Source organism: Mytilus californianus, unplaced genomic scaffold, assembly GCF_021869535.1.
Source record: "Mytilus californianus isolate M0D057914Y unplaced genomic scaffold, xbMytCali1.0.p SCAF_2, whole genome shotgun sequence".
Taxonomy (NCBI): Eukaryota; Metazoa; Mollusca; class Bivalvia; order Mytilida; family Mytilidae; genus Mytilus; species Mytilus californianus.
In genome coordinates this window covers 13,265,176-13,287,622 of record NW_026262668.1, presented here as the reverse complement: position 1 = coordinate 13,287,622, position 22,447 = coordinate 13,265,176, and the positions used below count along the sequence as shown (strand labels likewise).

The following is a 22,447-nucleotide window of genomic DNA, read 5'->3' as shown; positions in this document are numbered from 1 at the left end:
ACAGAAAAAAACTCACAGTTCCTTTGCTTAGGGTTTTGTTAAATGCATGTAGGGATTTTGTGTCATGAATTTATGCACATATCTCTTTTTTTTTACTTATATACCGACCCAACCTTCAACTGATGACTTCATAAACATTTACAGTATGCACCAATCTGTACTGATAACTGTTAATATTTCACAAATATTAGTAATAGATTGAGCATGTTCAAAAAAAAAAAAAAAAAAACAGGAAAAAAGGTGGTGCACAATTCTTACCTCAGGTGAAACTTTATCTCAAGTCTGAAATATTTTCCTACATAATTCAAGCATAATTGATTTGATACCAAAGCCTGCATATATAAAGGACATCAAATAGAAGAAGTAAAAATTACCTCCCATAAATATGTGCTATTGTTATAAAAACTGATTAGTGCTAGTTTTGTAAAAAGCTGACAGCTTTTACTAATATTTCCAATTTAATTGAAGTAAGTTTGTATAGAAAAAAATAATTTAATAGATGATCATATACCAGGCAGAGAAAACAGTTTGTCTATATGGGAGAAGGACAAACTGGCATCAATTTCATTTGAAAACACTTTCATACAATAGACAACTTGATTTTTAGAAAAAAGGGTAAAGCATTCTACTACAAAAGGTGTCTTGCCCTCGTTATTTTTGTCCAGATTATTCAAGTTATTACCAGTATAGTCACAGCCCTCTCTGTAAACTTGTCATATCTTGCAAAAACCAATTGTGGAGCAAACTCCCATTCTCTGACTTCCATATTTCCACTAAAGTAACTCTTCATTTTATCTCTGTGATCTTCATAAGCTTCTCTGTATGAGTGGAGTATGTGTACAGTTTTCTTTATTTTATCAATACTTTCTTCCAATTCTCCTTTAAATATTTCTGCTGGGTCTAAATAATTCCTTGCCTGAAATATGCAAGTACATTGTCTAATTATTTATAATAAATATGTCTTTACTAAGCAAAAAAGAAATTTTATCAAAGCAGGTTTAATCCTGTCATCTAATGATTTTGAACCTGGTCCTTTTTTTATGTATAGACTAACAGTTATCTATCCATTATATGGCAAGTGTGTTATAAGACTGTCATAAAAACAAGGGGTGTTCTCTGGTGGTTTTAAAACAATCCCATGTTACCAATCTTGTTTTGTTTTATCATTTGCATATTTATTATATCATATATTAATACTATAAAGTGCTCATCTAGAGCCCAATATTTATTGAATTTCTTGTATGTACCTATTGTTATTCCACTGTTCAAGATTAAAAAGGGGAGGGTTAATGTGCCTGTCCAAAAGAGAAACCGCATCAGGGATAGGTTTCGCTTCAATTCATTTTGTCATTTGTGTAAATTGGTTTTCATGTCTGATCTTGATTGTAAGTCTCGTTTTAAATTGTTCACAGCTCTTTTTAACTCCGGGCAATTTAGAGCTTGACATATTGTATAAACACCAGTATCTTGTTGAAGATTTCCACTTTAGATATCTTTAGTTTTTTTTTAAAGGTTTGTAGTTGGGTTACTATCTCATTGATGTACACTTCTAATCTGCTTTTATTCATATAGACCATTGCTGTGACAGTATGAATACAATACCTGGTTTATGATCATATTACACAATTCTTGCAATAAGACGATAATCCTTGCTGGAGTGTTGTAGTATTGTGAATGTGTCCATATGAGACAGACAGTATGCATTAATGGTGCCAAGTAGGGCTCACATTCATCAAATTCTGCCTGTTCAAAATCTTCAAACTGATGTCTTATTGGTCTAAGGTACATGTTGATGTCTCTAGCTTCTTCCAAAGCTGAAAGGAAATTGAAATTTTTTTTTTAGATATCTTAACAACACTTATTAAAGGGCTGTTTTAGATTTAAACACATGGGGGAAGGGGGATGGGAGGCACTCAAATTATCATACTGTGGGTGGTAAAAATGCATTTTCTTTGGAATTTTGAAAGAATCATAAATGAAAAGATTACATTTAGGGCACCTCCCATCCCCCATAGGCATTTTGGGTATTCAAACAAGAACTCATCTTTTCCACAAATTTATGTGTTAGCTGGGAAGAATACTCTTGGCAGCAGTTGGCCCTTCAAACATGTCAAAAGGCTTTTTATTGAATTTTGTGATGTTTTCTGAATTAAGTAACTACGGTGGATGTTTCAGAATTGTTGAGGTTATCAATCATAATTCTTTCCAAGAAAATCAATGCATATTTTGCTCTAGAGACAAACTATATTGACTTAAGCATTTTGAAGTCCCTCACAGAAAAATAAACAACAAGAATGTGTCCATAGTACATGGATGCCCCACTTGCACTATCAGTTTCTATGTTCAATGGTCTGGACCGTGAAATTGGGGTCAAAACTCTAGAAAGATCATATCATAGGGAACATGTGTACTATTAGTTTCAAGTTGATTGGACTTCCAACTTCATCAAAAACTACCTTGACCAAAAACTTTAACCTGAAGCGGGACAGACGGACGAACGGACACACAAACCAGAAAACATAAAGAGAAACATTTTAAGTTTGATATATTCAAATCTAATTTTTTATGTGCATTGCAACAAGTTTCTTTACTAAAAATTTTGCTATCAGTTTGTTTAATTAACAATTGAGACATTATTTCTAATAGGAATCCAATTATGAATTGTTAATATAAAATCTCTCTGCTATTTTGGACATGTTGCTATATATTTTAAAGAACGGACTGAACTGAACCGAACCATTTGTTTTGTATTAACTCTTTTACACAGAAGTTATACTTTTGGCACCCTGGTGCCCATGCAGAAATAATTGGCATCCTCGTGCCCATGTGGAAATTAATTTTCTAACATTAGTGTAGATGCTGAAATTATCCTTAAGGAAACCTGAATTTCTTTTTTTAGATTATCACAATCAAGGGTGCAATATGCATGTTTTTAAGACTTAGAAACACGGTTAGAACAATTAGTAAACTATATTCCCATTTAAGAAATAAAAAAATATAACTATATTAGAAATATAACTAAAAATAAACAGCTGCACCATGAACGCATGATACGCCCATCGCTTTTTTAAAGAATAAAGTTCAATAACTTCTCAATGTCATTTCAGAAATTTATGAAAAACTAAAGGGAGATTGCTTTTTTAAAGAATAAAGTTCAATAACTTCTCAATTTCATTTCAGAAATTTATGAAAAACTAAAGGGAGGTTAGCTTAATAGATATAGACCAGTCAACAAAGTTTCATGAAAACTGCTCAAAGCACTTTAAAGATATTGTCTGAAAACTGGAAAATCACCCCCTTTTTATGAATAAAATTGAAAACATAAAATATAAAATTTATAAAAATCGAAAGGGAGCTTATATGTCAATAGATATAAACAATTCACCAAACTTTCATGAAAACTGCTGAAGGCATTTATGAGTTGTTGTCCGAAAACTGGAAAACCCCCCTTTTTTTAATGAATAAAACCCAATAACTCAGAAACATAAAATCTAAAATTAATAAAAATCGAAAGGGAGCTCATGTCAATAGATATTAACAATTCACTAAAGTTTCTTGCAAATTGGTGAAAGTGTTTTTGAGTTATTATCTGAAAACTGGAAAATCCCCCTTTTTTAATGAATAAAACCCCATAACTTGGAAACTTAAAATCTAAAATTTATAAAAAACGAAAGGGAGCTAACGTCATTAGATATAAACAATTCACCAAAGTTTCATGCAGGTTGGTTAAAGCGTTTTTGAGTTATTGTCTTAAATGTTGACGACGGACGGACAACTGTATACCATAATACGTCCTGTATGAGTAATAAGTGTGAATTTTTGGAGCACAGGTGAAAAAAAATCACGACCACAACAAACATGGCAAACGAGAATGATCCCATCAACTTTCTAGTAAATTTGACCAAGAAAGCATCCATACATAAAAGAAGAATGTGTCCAATGGGACACAGATGCCTCTGCTTGTAAAATATATATATGCAAGAGTCAATGTATTAATTCAAACCTATTGACGTTTTGTTTTCTTTAAAACTTAATGTCTTTTGTTTCTGTATGTTGTCATTAGAGATTGCTGGGGGTCGAGTGCTTTCATTGTTCAATGAAAAACAATAATGAGGTAACTCATGAATGGTGAAAGTGATGTTAGTGGGGAAACAGCTTATTCGCCATTTTTTTCATTTATAAAGGGACATAACTCAAGACCAGTGAAAGTGAAGAAAGTGAACTTGATCTGTGTTTGGTGCTAATAAACATTGTGTATAAATTCTGAACATTTGATTGTGGCAAACTAAAGTTATTTGGATGAGAACACCAGTTTAATATTGATCATTGTAAACAAAATTATGAAGAGTCAGACATAGGTAAACAATGCTGGTTTGAAATTCATGGAGGGGGCTATTACTGTGAAAACAGAAAAACAGAAACTGAAGAGTGAAAAAAAGACGAAATAAAATAGAATTACTATGAGGAAAATAGAAAAAGCTTAAATTTAACAAATAAACTGTTATCACAGAGATATGTCTCGTCTTTTTGTTATTTTGATAATGCAAATGTTGAAATCAAAATAGCAATACTTTAACATGTAAGTTATGCAAATATTCAAAGTCGATGAACCATGACTGAAGGTACATGGCTAAACAATCTCCATGGAATGAGATGTGCCAATGCTAATACAACTGCATTCCAAATACCATTGACTTATTATAAGTTGTTCCCTTTAAACAAACCTAAACACAAACATTAACTTGTAAACTATGTAAAAGTTTCAAAGTCAATGAACCATGATCAGGGGTGGGGCTATATAATCTCCATGGAAACGATACTTGCAAATGCCAATAAATTTGCATACCAAATATCATTGACTTAACATTAGCAGTTCATCTTAAACTGATCTAATCACAAACTAATACATGTAAACTAAGTAAAAGTTTCAAAGTAAATATACCATGACTGAGGGGGCAGGGCCAAAAATTCTCCATGGAAATGAGATGTGCTAATGCTTATACAACTGAACACCAATTAACATTGGCCTACCACTAATGGTTACCCTTGAACTGACCTAATCACAAACTAATACATGTAAACTTAGCAAAATTTTCAAAGTCTATAGACCATGACTAAGGGGGCGGAGCCAAATAATCTCCATGGAAATGAGATATGCCAATGCTTATACAACTGCATACCAAATATCATTGACCTACCACTAGTAGTTCCCCATAAATTTACCTAATCACAAACTAATACATGTAAACTATGAAAAGTTTCAAAGTCAATAGACCTTGACTGAGGGGGCGGGGCCAAATAATCTCCATGGTAATGAGATGTGCCAATGCTAATACAACTGCATACCTAATATCATTGACCTACCACAAGTGGTTCACCATGAACTAGACCTAATCACAAACTAATACATTGTTGACGCCGTCGCTGACGCCAACGCCGGAAACATCATACCTATGTCTCGCTTTTTGACTCCGTCAAGGCGAAACAAAAATGGACAGAGGGCATTAATGGCTAAAATATCTCAAGAATGTTAACATCTAAGTTTTTTGTATCAAGTCAAACACCAACTAACAATCAAATAACCTTAAAGGACAAAACAAATTTTTAGGAAGTTATTCAAATTTTCCCGTCTCAACTATAACTGGTCATGAAGCTAGTGTTTTGCATAAAACTGCAGTTTCTGCAGCATCTATCAAAAGTGCACTATCCACATCTGGTGGAAACCTTATGTCCACTGGGCCTGGAAAGGCATATTTGGCATTGAAAGAAGAAGAAATTTGTCATCTGTCTTTTTTGTTTAGGAATATCAATGCAGACATAAAATAAATGGAGAATGTGTCTATAGGCCACAGATACCCCTGCTTGTAAATATGCACGAGTCAACTTCCACATACAGATGCAAAATTCATGTAGTTATGACCGTTTTGTGTTTACATGTATAAGCATTTTGTATAAATTTCATAACAATTGGTTGAGGCAAACTAAAGTTAGAGAACAGAAAGAAAAATTCAGCAATTTTTATATTTATAAAGGGGCATAACTCATGAAAGGTAAAAGTGACGCCACCCAATTTCGAACTTGATCGGTGTTTTGTGGTAATAAGCATTGTGTATAAGTGTTATAATATTTGGTTGAGGCAAACTAAAGAAAGAGAACAAAAATGAAAAATTCAGCAATTTTTATGTTTATAAAGGGCATTACTCATGAACGATAAAAGTGACGCCACACAATTTCGAACTTGATCAGTGTTTCGTGGTAATAAGCATTGTGTATAAGTTTTATAACATTTGGTTGAGGTAAACTAAAGTAAGAGAACGAAAATGAATAATTCAGCAATTTTTATGTTTATAAAGGGGCATAACTCATGAGCGGTAAAAGTGCCGCCACACAATTTCGAACTTGATCTGTGTTTTGTGGTAACTAGATATCATTGAGATGGGAGCCATCTCTGTGGGCCCCGCTGTGAATAATGTGTGGTAAAAAATTTGTATCTTTATCATTGGACATGGGGTTGTCAAATGAAACCAAAGTTTTTGACCTTGACCTTTGACCTAGGAAGTTGTACATACATTATGACACACCCTCTGGTGTTGGTTAATATACATATCAAGTATAAACTTTGAAATCATAACGGTTCTCAAGATATAGAGCAGACACGATCTTTACCATAGGACATGGGGTTGTCAACTAAAACCAAAGTTTTTGACCTTGACCTTTGACCTAGGAAGTTGAACATACATTATGACACACCCTCTGGTGTTGGTTAATATACATGTCAAGTATAAACTTTGAAATCATAAGGGTTCTCTAGATATAGAGCGGACACGATTTGTTACGGACGGATGGACGGACGGACAGACTGATCACTAAAGGGCGGACGCCATTCGGCGGGGCCCTAATAAGCATTGTGTATAAGTTTTATAACATTTTGTTGAGGCAAACTAAAGTTAGAGAACGGAAACAAAAAATTCAGCAATTTTTATGTTTATAAAGGGGCATAACTCATGAACGGTAAAAGTGATGCCACAAAATTTTGAACTTGATCTGTGATATGAGGTTATAAGCATTATGTATAAGTTTTATAACATTTGGAAGAGGCAAACGAAAGTGAGAGAAAGGACGGACAGACGGGATGGGACGGACAAGGGTAACACTTAATGGCCCCTCCGCTATGGCGGGGCATAAAAATAATAGACCAATAAAGATTTCAAGTGGCTATGGCAAGTTGACCATGGCAAAAGGGATTGATATAGGCCAAACATATCATAATAATAATGCTGCTTTTTTAGTTAAGGAAAATATTAGCTGGTCCAGTAATATCTCAAACATTGTTACTGTCCAGTAAATGCCAGCAGATCTTGGGAACCACTGTTTAAGAGTAATAACAACAAGAAGCTCAATTTATATAGAAAGCCGGAAGTTGGATGTTCGGAAAAGAAAATATAAAAACAATATCGCGGAACCTCAGCAACATAACTTATACTATCCAGAATAAGTTTATTTTTTCACTTGATTCAATTTAATTTACAAATGCTTTTATTTATCAAAATTTTAGTATTCTTTTTCCTAATAAAATGATGGAAGTTAAGTATCATCTCTTTGTTACATTTCACCATTAAAAAAAAAAAATCAGATGATTTTGAAGGCTAGGTAGAGGTCAACGAAGCTGATGCAAGATTTAATACAAGTGCAACTTCAGGGTAAAGGTGATCATACTGATGATCATGAAAATTCAGGAGAATCTGATACTGATGTACCTGGACCTGCTGATGATGCAGGAAATATTGATGGCAGGCATGAGGACTTTTTGTATTGTGCGCATGGGTTGCCTCATCTTTTTTACACCAACTGAGAGAACTGAACCTACCAGGACCATGCTTCAGGATAAAAGCTCTCTTGATTTCTTTAAGCTTTTCCTCAATCATGTTCTGTTAAGAGATGCTTATAGAGCAAATAGACACATATGCAAAAGAAAAATCATCCAAATGAAAACAAAATGCCATGGGTGAGACCATTTATACCAGAGATGAACACCTTGTTCTGTCTATGATTTGAGATGGGTATATACCAGAAACCTTCAATATGGATATTTTGGTCCACAGACAAGTTTTTGCAATCCCCTATATATTCAAAACCCATGAGCCTGGGTTAATGAGATATCTCCATTTTTCAGACTCTACACAACAACCTTTGCCTGGGGATGAGAATAATGACATTTTATACAAAGTTAAACCATTCCTTACACATTTCAATGCCACTTTTCAACAGGAACACACCCCACACAGAAACTTCACTGTGGATGAAACCATGATAAAATTTAAAGGGAGGGTACACTTTTAGCAGTATATGCCGCAGAAACCACACAAAAACAGCTACATACAGTATGTTGACATTTATCCAGGACGAAATGCAACCCCGCAGACACACCTTGGTAGCAGTGTTGTTAAAAGATGCTTGGAAAACTCAAATTTAGTTGGTAAAGCGTACCATCTTTACCAGTATACAAATTTTTTTTACCAGTCCTGAGTTGGTTTTCTAATCTGTTTGGAAATTTTGATACAGATGCTAGTGGATTTTATTTTCATTGGTTAACTAAGGACAAAATGTGTAAAAAAAAACTTCCAGCATCAACAAGCATTTAGCAGCTATCATTTGGCATGACAAAAAAAAAAATGTGTACAATCTTTCAATTATATACATGATCATTCAACCTTACAAGTTAAAAGGCTTGTCAACAATGACAAAACTTTTTCAAGACAAAATTTTGAATGTCCCAAGGCAGTATAAGCAGATTATACATGTATTATGGGTGGTGTTGATCATGCTGACCAGTACATTCAGTACTATTGCTACAATCATAAAACCTATTAGTGGAGCAAAAGAGTCTTCTTTGTTCTCATGGAAATGGCTAAATTAAATGCATTATGGCTTAATTAAAACTCTTTCTCACAAGTACCAACCACCAAACAAATATGATATTTCTCGACTTTCTTTTCTATTTTTGTAGCCAAGGGGTTGGTAAATAGTTATATGTCAGAGAAGCAATAATAGAGGAAGACCATCTCTTATAAGAACTGTCTTATTCAGTATCACCTATTGGCCTCCTTTGAAAAGAAATCTAAGTGCCATTTCTGTTACATGAGATGCTGAAATAGTCCCAAGGGTCCTATGAAGAAGACTAAGTTTGGATGCAGTGATCGGGAAGGACGTGCGCCGTGCGCCAATTGCGCTTATCGACCAGAAATGGCGCATAGAGTGACAAATGTAAGCGCCCGCGTGGCGCATGATATTTTTCACTTCGTTTTGAAACGTTGAGATATCGTCAAATGGATTTCCGATCGTATTTCGTGCCGCCAGGTGTGAGTACACAACTGTGTAGTGTTTACTCCAATGATAGGAGCACCTATATATTTTTGGGACGTCTCGGGTGTTTTCCTATGGTAATAATAGCAACATGCGGTATGACTGATTACCCAAAAAACGTAATTAACCATCATTCATGCTATAATTTTTTATAAACAACTTTAAATTTGTGAAAATTGGCTAGTACAGGCGAGAATTCTTCTCTAATTATAATCTTTTAAGTAAGCTTGCTATTATTTCGATTGAAAAACCCAAAAGCCTTTTTATGAATAGCATAGTATTTGTCTCCATAAAAGGGGCTTAACTGTCCTTGTCATTTTTTTGGGTCTTTGGCTCGTTTTGACATTTTGTAAACATGCCTTCAGCGAATTGTTGTTGTGTCTTATCAATTAAGGTTGCTCTCTACTGTTATTCTTGTCATCGTGATGAAGTAATAATAATACAAGTGCAGAGGAAATGCCAGAAACTTCCTCTAATACGGAACGTCTGGAATAAGTATGGTATCGACGAAGACCCAAATTTAATGTAAAAAAAAAACATGAACATGAACAAGGGAACAGTACCAGTTTTAACATTGTAAATAAAGGTTATCGTAAATATTGCCCAGTTTGGAAGAAGTTATTGTATATTCATTGAAATTGAAATTACAAAATCACAGGAACAATATCCATGATATTAATTAGAATCATACAAGTTTGTAAGTACAGTGAAATATACACTTATACACTTTTTTTATTTTTTGTTTTTATTGTAAACAAATGGCCCACTCATTTGACAACATGGCCCATTAATTCTAAAAATGGCCCATTGAATTTATTTTTTGGGGGCCCTGGGCCCATAGAGAAAAAATCCTTCCAGATCACTGTGGATGTTTGGATTGTGGAAAACACCTCTGCCTGCCTAGGTGTTTCACAAGATAGCACACAGAGAGGAACAGCTATATTTAGGAATCGAAACCAGAATATTTGTTGTTCTGCATTTGACGTTTGTTCCATATTTAACACTATATCTGACAGTTTTGTTTTTATAAGGTTGTTGGACCGTCATCGATCGCAGGTAAAAAAAATATTGCTGTCCAACAAAAATCAGACAGGAAGTGTGGTAACCCACTCGCCGAATAATGAGGATTTCAAAACTTCCACCATTTTCCTCTCTATCTTTTTTCTTCATATTGACCTTGAAATATTATGAAGGTGCTGCCCCTGGTAAAAGAAAACACGGGAAAATAAATGATGAAGAAAAACAAAAATGTTGCTAGAGTATGAATCAGTTACAGTGATGAAACTTCAGGAAGCAAACATTCAACAAGTGGTTGACATTGAAAATGATCAGCCTCAGGCCACCCTTAAAGAATTCCTTGCTTGATGTTGCCTACTAATGCCTTGTAGGGTTGGGTAGGTAGGAAGGGATATTTTTTTGGGGGGAGGGGGGGGGGGGCAACAACATAAGTAACATATTTTAGACAAGAAAATGACGCAAGAGCAGAAAAAAAAATTTGAGAAAAAAATCAAAACAATTTGTGTCATAAATTTTTTTGGGTGGGCTGCTTTTTAGGTAGGTAGGAAGGCAACATCAAACAACTTAAATTTTATTTTTGGCCTCAGATGGCAACATCAGAGATCTGCCTGAGCAAACATTTACTGCCATCCGCCTATTTTAACTTCTTTGTGTAATATTTAGAACTGTGAGACATGATCGTTCTTCAATGTGTCAAATATTTGCTTTGACATGGAAACAAACATTCATTTGTTTCAAGTGCAAAGCTGACCAGGAATATCTTAGATTGCAATGCAATCATCACAACATGTAAACCATAAGGATAACTGCCAAATACCTCGAATGCTCAAAGATTTGTCAACCAAAAACCACGATACGACAACAACAAAATCTCGTGATGATGTCTATACACAATTGGGAATTTTAGAGCTAAAAATTGGAAAAAAAAGAGCATATTTCGCTTTTGGAATGGGACCGGAATTTGGACTCAAAATAAGGATTGGAAAATCACTGGTCATTAAATGTCTAGTAAACATCCACCAGTTTAAATAGGGAAATTATCGCGAAAACAATTTTCACTAACAAAACTTATGTTAAATCGCTAAAACCATTTTGTTGTAGGAAGATAACATAAACTAAATCACAACAGTATTTCAAAATTCATTGAAACATAATAAAGACTAGGAATGTCATTTTTTTTGGCGAAACTCACGTCAGTTCCAGAGATATGGGAGATCAAACATATATAGTTGATAGTTATTTTTGTGTGACATCTGTCAAATTAATTTAGGTTAGGCAATCATCTTGTGATAAATATATTTCGGCTTGAAAATTCTGTGAAAAATATATATTCAGGAGCGAAAGTGTTTTACAGTGCAAAGGACCAGAGAATAAAGATATAAAAACCATGGAAATATCAATTGTTTGCAAAGAACTGCATTTCCAGAATATTTAACTGTGTGAAAATTGGAATTTTTAACTCATTAAAGCCATATCAGAAATGGTGTTTTGTGGATTTGCAAAAATGTGAAAAAGAAAAATTTAATCTTAATTGGTTCACTGAAAATTTACCAAGCTATGTGAAAATATTTCAGCTCAGACATGATACATCATCCATATCCAAGTTTACATTATGAAAATATAATTTGAAGAAATACTGTTATTCCCTACCTGAAATGAATCTTAAATATTGACCCATCTAGATGTGAATGGTTAGTCAACACCTTTAATAGCTGATCAAGTGACAAATTTATTATGTGTTGATATACAATTCACACAGGAGAATAACAAAACAAATTTACAGACTTATGGCCAGAACATTGTTTCAAGATAAATGGACCATTATAACTAAATTGAATTGATGAAAGTGATCTCTAAAGATTGAGAATGAACTTCATTAGACAATAGATAAAAAAGAAAGCTGACTGCATATGTCCTTCAGGTTCTGTTTTGTTCTGACTGACTGACACCAACAACTGGCAGATACACATACTAGCTTTAAATGTTTGTAGCATTAAGTTCCCTTACCAGCTATTACGTCTCTAAATATATCTTTAAATACTGGATAATAACTGCTTTTTATCTTTTCTAAGAGCTCTGCCATCTTTCTAACTTTTGGTTCCTTCAGCTTTCAAAAAAAAATGTTACATGCATAAAAATCTAATTTTTGTATTACACTGTCAGTTTGAATCTTTAATAAAGATATTTTGATTTGAAATTCAGAATCATGTCTTAATACTGGTATTGGATTGATTTTTTCATGGTTCCAACATGTCAAATAGAACATCGCTCAAATTCCTAATGTTTTTGACTTCTTGTGTTTGTGTATTTTTAGCCCTTTTTACAATAACCAATGAAGGTTTGACAAATTTGTTGATATCTCAAAAATGTAATCCCCAATTGCATCTAAATGTTAACTTCAAAATAACTAGGTCCTTTATCAGTAAAATATGGAAAAATGACAAAAAGATAGTTTCAAAATTTAGCATCAGACATTATTTCTTAATCACAAAAATGCTTCTGGCAAAGTAACATAAAATTCTAGGAAGTTTTGCCAAAATTATTGATCTCTTAAAAACAATACAAACCTCAGACAATATCTGAATGTTCAAAACAGTTAATTCCGTTTATCAGTAGAAGGAAACTAACCTGATCATAAATACATTCTAAGTTTGTTGCCTTAGTTTTCCAGAATTCTATCTCAACAAACGGTGTTGGATTATGACCTTCCAGGAGAGGTTGAGCTGAATCTCTCTTTATAACATCTCTTATCTGGTGAGTCCAATCAATAACCATGGATTCAATAGAATGAATCAGTAATCTATCAGACTCGATTCTGTTAAATAAAACAAAAGGAAAACATCTCTTATCTTGTGTGTCCAATCAATGATCATGGATTCAATAGAATGAATCAGTAATCTATCAGACTCGATTCTGTTAAATAAAACAAAAGGAAACGAACACTCTATTTCATATTCTGTCAAATTTGGTATTGTTAAAATTATCAAAAAGGTAACTGCTTAAATTTTGGTGTTTTAATTTTTTGGTTCATTGTGTCTAGAATTTATTAATTTTGGTATTATACAATTTATTTTTCAATTACTTGTTAGTGTTTGAAATGTAAGACATGTATTAAAGAGACCAATCACCTATGTAAAATCACAAATTAGACTGATTATTATTTTGACACATTAACAAAACTTTTTTAAGCATCAACCACGAAACCTGTTATGATAAGTAGAAAGAATTAATCTAAAAAGTACACTATAGTAGATCATATTTGATAGCAATGATTTGACATTAGAACTGAGAGAAGATTATTCGAAGTTTACATTTTTATCAATTTATCGGTTTAGTCATGTATGTGTGTCTCCGGGTGCGGGAGTTTCTCGCTGCATTGAAGACCCATTGGTGGCCTTCAGCTGTTGTCTGCTCTATGGTCGGGTTGTTGTCTCTTTGACACATTCCCCATTTCCATTCTCAATTTTATTGTCCTTATGTTATGTGTATTGTTTTATGCAGTCAATTCAAAAGCCCTTCAGAGTTTATGTTTAATATTTGTAAAGGATGCACATCGACTTTTAAGTAAATTTTTTGACTTATGAACAATCAAAGTGTCATAATGATTATCTATTGATCTGGAACTGCTTAAATGAAGATAATGTTGTCTCTGTTGATGCAAAAAAATTTAAAGAAATTTAATCAACAAGAGACATACCTCTTTAGATAGTAAAATTATTAAACTGAACAGCAGCATCGTGTACTATTAAAAGTTTTACACTTTGAAGTTCCTCTTTCCACTCATGCTGATACTTTGATGGTTAGATTTTTTCTCTCAGATTATCATTGGACAGCAGTGTAATAGTGTACCAATATTATATTGATATTGGACATTTGTTTGCTTTCCTAATACACTGTGAATATTATCCTCCTTCACCCAGTACACCATCATTCATACAAATGATAAGTCAGAGAAATGAAAATCTGAATTTGTATGTACACATTATCACTTCCAAGACAGTAATTGACTTTTCCTCCCCAAACTAGAAAGGTTTAATATGCTGATGTATTGTTGACAACCCAAAAGATATGCTTGAAAATAACATACTTACTAAATTTTCATACTTAATATTGAAAAAAGATATGTGAAATACAAAAAAAATGCATCCTTGGCAGAAGACTGTAAATGTATGTACATGTAAATACTAAAATATTCTTACTACAAACATACTTTTGCTCATCAGCCTGTTCAATCTTTTCAGCACCAACAGGTAAAGGTAACAATGTTTTGCCTTTGGTCTGACCAGTTATAACATAAACATCACTTTTTAAAGTATGAACATGTCTCACAACATCGTCTGATACTACTTTGGGCCATGATTCGTGATTCCTTTCATTTGATAACAACGGAAACAACACCTGCAATATTTAAACATTTGTTAAGCATTTTGAATATTAACAAATTTAGGAAACTGACTCCCCAAAAATTTAATCTTATCAATCAATAACAACTAAGACAATAGGGCTATAAACCATTTAGTCTATGTTTCCCCCACCCTGAAACATGGTTTTAGAGACAGGTATGTTTTTGGGTTTTTTTTTATTACAAAAAGCCTTTTAAGTAACGTTAACTGTCACATGATGAATATTGTCTTTGAATTATTTGTGTAGTTCGGTTGCTGTCTCGTGCAAAGCTGCTAGATAGTCATGATAGTTCACTGGGTATTCAATTTCTTCTTAGTTTTAAAAAATAACAACTGAAGCCCTTAGAATATGGTATTTGTATGCTATCTAAACCTGGCATATAATAATCATCTATGAATAATGCTACGAATAGGATTGATTAAATACTGAAATCTCAGGACCAGTGAGATATAAATGTTCTTGTCATGCTTGTGGAATACAGGAATAACTGACTTACAGACAGGGTTAAAACAATATGCCCCCCACTCCCCAACATTTTGTCACGAGTGAATATATTAACAAACATACCAGGTGGTCATTATATTGTACTCAACATGCAATTAGTTTAATTTTCATTGTTTATACATTATTCCTGGCTAATACACATAAAAAACTTTAGTTCATATTTTAAATTTTAACCAAATAACATTGAATTATAAAATCAGATTGCAAATGCGCATCAGGCTATGACCTGATTTTAATTCCCACAAAACCATAGAAATGAAAGAATAACAATAAAAGTCTTTCACATTCGTGCATTGTCCCATACAATTTTGATGTCAAATCATAGTTCACGAAAACAGTCTGTCCCGACCGCCAAAATTTCATCAAGTCAGCCACTTTTATGATTGTCTGAGGCCGCAATTAAAAATATCTTTGTTTCCCCTTACCCTACCCACCATTTTGGAAGTGGGTAGGTAGGTAGGCTTTTTTTTTTTTTTTTTTTTTAGAGAAAATCCCTGAAATATATCTAACACACAGGAAAACACAGAAAAACAACAAATTGAACTTTATTTTTATTGATACTAAAACAACATACTGTATAACGTATTATGCATGACTAGAAGACCTTACAATTTCAGACTAGAAAATGTTTGTGAATATCAATGTCTTTGTGACTTAGAGTAGACCACATATAAATTGAGACACGGTTCTATATTTTTCTTATAGTTTTATTAATTCAATTGAAAATATAAAACCCCAACGAGACTGCTACCTAGTAACATTGGATGCAAAAAATATGTACACTTGTTTTTCATTTAAGGAAATACTAGAAGCCACAAACCGTGATCCAAGCGAGTATGACTACGCCTATTAAGGATTATTCTAGAAAACTATGAATTTATTTTTAACAATAAACTGTACCATGAAACCTTGGGCGTGCCTATGTGCGGATCAGCATTCGCTGAGTTAGCAGACCTTACAATGTTTGTTAATTCTTGAACACATTTTACAATGCTTTCAACACAGAGAAACAAAATGATAATGATAGTTGAAGTTCACCTACGACTGTAATGAAACAATATTCTTAGACACTGTCATAATTATACAAAGGAGAAAGATTCTTTAACGAAGGCATAGTATGATACAAGACATTAAAACCAATATCAAACCAACTGAAACATATCAATATCTGCACAGACACTGCTCACACCCAAAAAGTGTTTTCATTGAAAGGATTTATCAAGGGTGAAGTATTGAGGTATCTCAGAAACACAAGCAGCAAAACTGAGTGATCTTTAAAAAACAGTAAAAAGCTCAAACGAGGATATCAAATATCTGAAATTAACAATTTTTTTTATCAAACACAAAATACAGAAAGGGAAAACTTGCTAACACATCGCCCAGCGAAACGGGAGCAACCGCTAGTAATGTTAACAAAATTCAACCCATCTATACAGAAACTAAAAATATAATAATGAAACACTGGCATCTTATTTCACAAAACCCTGAATGCATGTGTGACCATATTTAATCATCAGCCCATTATAGCTTATAAAAGACATAAGAACTTACAAGAACTTTCATCAAAGCATTAGCTGGTATAGTCATCTCGACTTGTCACAACACAATATGATACTGAGCTCGAAAAAAATCAACTACTATTTTATCCAAAGACAACTAGTGTATGGTCCAATATCACATACGAAATGAAACAAAATAGCATAAATAGCACGCCAATATACAACTTATTGAGTCGACCACTTATAAAGGCGAACTCAGGGATTTACCACAAACACGGCAGAAACACCGGGCCTAACATTTAAGCTCAATGGTGAGCTCGGATGCGCAATCGTAACTACTCGGCCATTCTCGCTACGCATTTTGTTATTGGAGGCGTAGCTAGAATTGAAGAGTAGTTAAGATTGCTCGGATGCATTTATTTAAAACATTATTCCATTCCAATTTCAGTATCCTTGCATACGTTGTTTATCCTTTGCTGCAAACACACGGGTGACAATGATTTCGCGGAATGTTGAAAATACGGACCATTCAAGGAAACGAAATTAAAAAAACGAACTTTTGAGCGAAACGAAAAAAAGGAAAAAAAAACAACAACATGATTTTCGAAAAAAATTATTTCAGTCGGCGGATTTTTAGAGGGTCGGTCGGGTAAGGGGAAACAAACTTAATTTTAATTTTGGCCTGAATATTTTTTACCCGACATAAAAGACTATATTGAGATATATGTTGTTGTGTAATTTGGTATTTGGTCAAATCTCAAGACACTTCATGTAGTAAATGGTTCTAGCCTTTAATATGTCACAGGAAATCAAAATTTTGGAACCAGTTAAAGTATTAAAACAAAAGTGTGGCTCATTATGTTTGCAAAGGGGGGCCGGGCACTGCCATGAATTTCAGGAAAGTGACATTAATGGAGATCAAAATGAAGCTGCAAAAAAGAAGAACAAATCAAGTTATGAGTCAGTTATATATGATAAAGTAAGCAGATTTAAAATGAGGGACTACAAAAGTTTACACCCAGTCAGTCCTTGGTCTGTCACAAAAAACATGAAAAAAATATTGTGAACTCAGTCACATTTGCTTACGTCATGTACGTGAAGAGAAAGATGTTCAATAACATAATTTGCGCCAATCAACCTGGCGTCAATCTGCGTAATTTATTGCAGAGACATATATACAAACATGTATATATGTCTCTAGACTCTGGTTATACATCATTTTACTTAAAAAGATATCGAAATTGGTCTATATTTTCAAAAATATATTTTAAACATGGCTCTAAGTGCTGTAGGTCTTTTCACCACTGAACACCACCGCATACTGCGGAACACCCCAAAATTTATTTTTTTTTATCTTTTATCGTTATAAATGTGACCTAAATATAATATTTAAGTTATTAATTCAACAAATAATAAGATTAATAGAACAAATATCTACATTGAACAGAAAAGGAGAGTCTATAACACCACAACTCCGCAAACCACCACTGCCACTGGACACCTCAAATATATTTTTTTTTCATTTTTTTCTTCTATAAAATATTTGTACCAATAATTAGAAAAGAGACACATATCAAAATCTAACCGATGAACAGAGATCGAGGATACTGAACTGATTACTAATTATGAATATATTTGAATTTTATTTGAAATATATATATACACATACAATGTAATCCAGAAAAATAGTGATGAATTCGGTGACGTTTTTCTTTATATAATGTAATGAATGTGGTTTAGGTAGTCTCCCTTTAATTGTTTCAGATTAGTACTTCCTTAATTAAATGTTTATTTTATGTTTAATTTGATCTAGACAGGCTAAAATACAAAGTAGCTTTAATAATTTAACTATAAAAGTATTTAAATTTCATATTACTTTATATATTTGATGAATATTAATTCATTCAAGTTTTCTTCAATACCATATTTTTATTTATATCTTTGAAATTGATAAGATTTTCCTTACCACTTATTCAGGAGTTGCTACGGTGGGGTGAAAACCACTCCCCACATTGAATAAATGAGCCGGCAGTGTAGCACTGCCACCTTTCTCTATATACCAGCTCGCCGGAATGAATCATTCCACTGGAGTTATTCAACAGCAACTACATTGGCATTATTTTGATACGATTTTCTAAATTCTAAAACACAACGCGAAGTATACAGTAACTTTTTTTATCTAAGTTTTTGATTTGAATAACTATTTTATTTTCATTCATTTGACCTGAAATACTTTTCTTTTCCATTTCATTTTTGAACTTAACTTTTGAAATAGTATTCTTTTTCATTTCGTTTGACTGTTCTAATTGAATGTTGTACATTTCAAGTCATTTGTAAATAAATTGTTGAGTTCTATATGATTTGTGTCTCTATTCTGCCAAAATCTGATATCAGGTATTCAGAGGATCGAATAGGGACGAAGTACTAGCCACTACTAGTCCCGGGAGGTGTCATCACCGACCACCTCCTGTCACAATTGATTATATTGATTATCGACTTTAACATAAATATGATGCCCATAAAAATCTAAAAATGGATAAAATTACCGTAGAAAGGCTTGTATAGTTCGCACTGGTACATAGTCCGCACCCCCTTCTCCCCACGAAATTTTAGGTAAAAAAACTTTTTGTAACTGTTAGAAAAGGTCTAATGAAACTCCGGTAATTTCAAATCCTGTGCGGTCGTTTGCGGTATTTTCTTGGGAAAACCTGTTTTCCATCATCAAACAGAAGCTGAAACTGCTTGTAAATGATTCTAGAACGCTTCATGATTGTTAAAATAAGTTTTATTCACTTAAAAAACAATTTAGAAACTTGTGTATGTTTAAACAGGAAGTTTAAAAAGCACGTGTAAAAGAAGAAACTAACCGGTGAGAGTCGAAATCCGTACATAACAGATATCACTATAATACGACTTTGAAAGTAAAACAGTTCCATCCTTTTGTAAAACAGTCTTTAATATATCTATCACATTAATGTTTGAAGGGTCTTAAGCTAATACAAACCATATTAGTCAGTATGAAACACCAAAACGGAACGAACAATAACCGATTACGTTTTGTAGTTTACAAATTCTAAGCTAGTTTACGGTTGTCTTTTTCACTATGTTTGTAACGTTTCAATCAAGCAGATACCAGTTTATTCCAACCAATGCATTGAAAAGAAACGAGATATTTGTAATGAAAGGTTTAGTTTTTATATTTATCAGTATTAATTTGATATTGAATAGAAATAACTTATTAATATGGATGAGATAAAATTATTAGTTTGAAAAATGATAAGAGCGCCCTCTACAATATAAATAACAAAGATGGCGGAATGTAAACAAACCACCTCGCCCGCGAAATTGAAATTTTTCTCTTATTTCTTGCTTATTGTACTCTATAGTCCGCACCCCGTCTGGAAGGTCCAATTTTGGAGAATAAAACCGCGGACTATACAAGCCTTTCTACGGTATACATAATTTAATTTTTTTTATGATTTTATTGTATAAGATCACTGTTTTTTCTTAGTGGTTGTGGTTTTTTGGGTGTTCGGCAGTGTTCTGTGGCAGAGTTCGCGAAAATGGTCGGTCCTGTCGGTCCTGTCGGTCAAAATGAGGCTCGGCCCAGTATTTTGAAGGCTAGTGCCGGTCCCGATGACCGATGTAAAAACGGCCGTTGAAGTGCATATTTCGGCTCTTTTTTACATCGGTTATTAGATGTACCGCAACTGTTTCCAATAAGTGTTTACATCGGTTATCAGATGTACCCGCTGCCAATTTCCGGTACTGGTTTACGGATTTATTATAAACAAACCAAAGCGGCGATCTACACGTGGCCTACTAAATTTGTTCATAGAGCCATCCCTGGCAAACAATCGGCGATTGAACCCTACAATGGAGCAAACAAATACTGTAACAGCCGAGAAAGTGATTCAGATGATGAAATGGATAGTGAAGATGACTTTAAATAAGAACAATCAGAAGACCTGAACTGGTCCTTCATTGTTAATTTGCCTGTGGGTGCGAAGAATAAAACTAATATTAATAAAGTTATTTTTCGATAAAATATGTTATTAATTTTATTTCAGGATAAAATTGACAGGTTTTGTAGGACTGGCTAAAATTTTGTAGGACTGACAAATAATCATGCTTTGTCGGTCCCATGACCGACGGGTCAAAATAAGTTTTCGCGAACTCTGCTGTGGTGAAAAGACCCACCCTAAAAGTGGGCCAGGATCTGCGTAAGTTATACATGGAAGGATACCTCATCTACAAAGGCTGATAACTGTTCTAAAGGAGAATATGATAAATCTCCATACAAAAGGTTATTTCTCAGGTTTGCATCTTTTCCAATGCTTTCCTTGTTTTTCTTCACAAAAAAGCAAGCCTTTCCTTTGGGCTTTCCAGGAAATTCAACCAGGGCATTAAGTGCACCAGTAGGCTGGGCAATTACTAATATTCTGTTGTCTGCTTTGTCAAAGAAATCTATGAACAGTTGTTTTGTTTCTTCCAAACTGAACAATTTGGAAATTTTTTCTGGCTTGATGTTTAACGACTTTAGGGCATATTCTGCTTGGAATTCTATGCGAACATCGTTTATGTCGAGATCTTTAACAGACATGACTGTAAATTATCAGTAACTATCTGTCGCTCTCCAATTTTGACGGACTTTCCACTTTTTCATTTTTTTTTCACATTTGTTTAACCCCGCGTTCATTTCTGTCGTCTGCTAATATAGGTGGCGCTGTGGGTGAAACCAAAAGAATGCGCTATGCATCTGGGCCCGTGCCAGAGAAAAAAGTCTTTAAAAAATAAGAAATCTAAACAATATAACTGATAAATTCTGTTTTTTTATTCTAAGAACTAAAAATGACATTGCAATTGCAGTCATGGAACAATATCAATATGTGTGCTTTTTTATAAATGATTAAAAAATATTCGAAAATCTCTACAACAAAAAATGTATTAGACCCTTTTAATGCAAAGTGGGATATAAATCTCATTTGAAATACTTACCGTTACGTGAATTATTAATTTTTGAGATAAGTTATATTTACATAATTTTGTTTAGTATTCTATGAATTGATAAATTATTCTATGACCTGGAATTCTGATAATGACTTTCTGAGTCAAAAAAATCACTGATAGTCAATTTTTTACAATCGGAAATTTGTTCGGTGTCAAAAAAGTTCATTTGGAATTAAATATACCAGCTGCTTCTGATTAGGGGATCTTGTATGTTTAATATAAAAGAGAATACTTAGGTTAGTATAGTTAACAAAAATAAAAAAACTAAATAACAATAAACTTTGAATCCCCTCTCGAGAAACAAATGATTTTTTTCAAGAAATTTTCAAGAAAATATTTGTTTGATAAACATTTTTATATGATAAGGGATCCTTGGTGGTCGTTCAACCTTTTTTTATATTACAATGGTGTAACAGCAAATTCAGCCGAGGGACATTCTTAGGGAGTGAACTGCATAATGGAGCTAAGAGATGCAATATTTAGAAATACATTTCATAAGAGACATATAATGAATACATATGTCTCTGATTTCATGTACTGGGATAAAAAAAATATAATATAGATTAAAAAAAAAAAAACACTACAAGTACACCACTTTTTGATTTTTTCTCTTATCAGATATATAAAAAAAAGTAATGACAGCTTTTCAT

The 22,447-nt window shown here is 33.3% G+C and overlaps 1 protein-coding gene across 1 annotated transcript in view; it reads right to left on the bottom strand.

Moving 5' to 3' along the window:
- Window positions 1–21,390, bottom strand: part of LOC127729279 (dynein beta chain, ciliary-like) — a 126,904-nt gene extending 105,514 nt beyond the window's left edge. Inside the window, exons 1-6 of the mRNA XM_052237012.1 lie at window positions 21,034–21,390; window positions 14,591–14,778; window positions 13,009–13,195; window positions 12,388–12,487; window positions 1,603–1,814; window positions 683–916 (exon numbers count right to left, since the gene is read on the bottom strand). Of these exons, the coding sequence (XP_052092972.1) occupies window positions 683–916; window positions 1,603–1,814; window positions 12,388–12,487; window positions 13,009–13,195; window positions 14,591–14,778; window positions 21,034–21,390 (1,278 nt within the window). The remainder of the gene's footprint in view (window positions 1–682; window positions 917–1,602; window positions 1,815–12,387; window positions 12,488–13,008; window positions 13,196–14,590; window positions 14,779–21,033) is intronic.
- Between the last annotated feature and the right edge of the window lie 1,057 nt (window positions 21,391–22,447).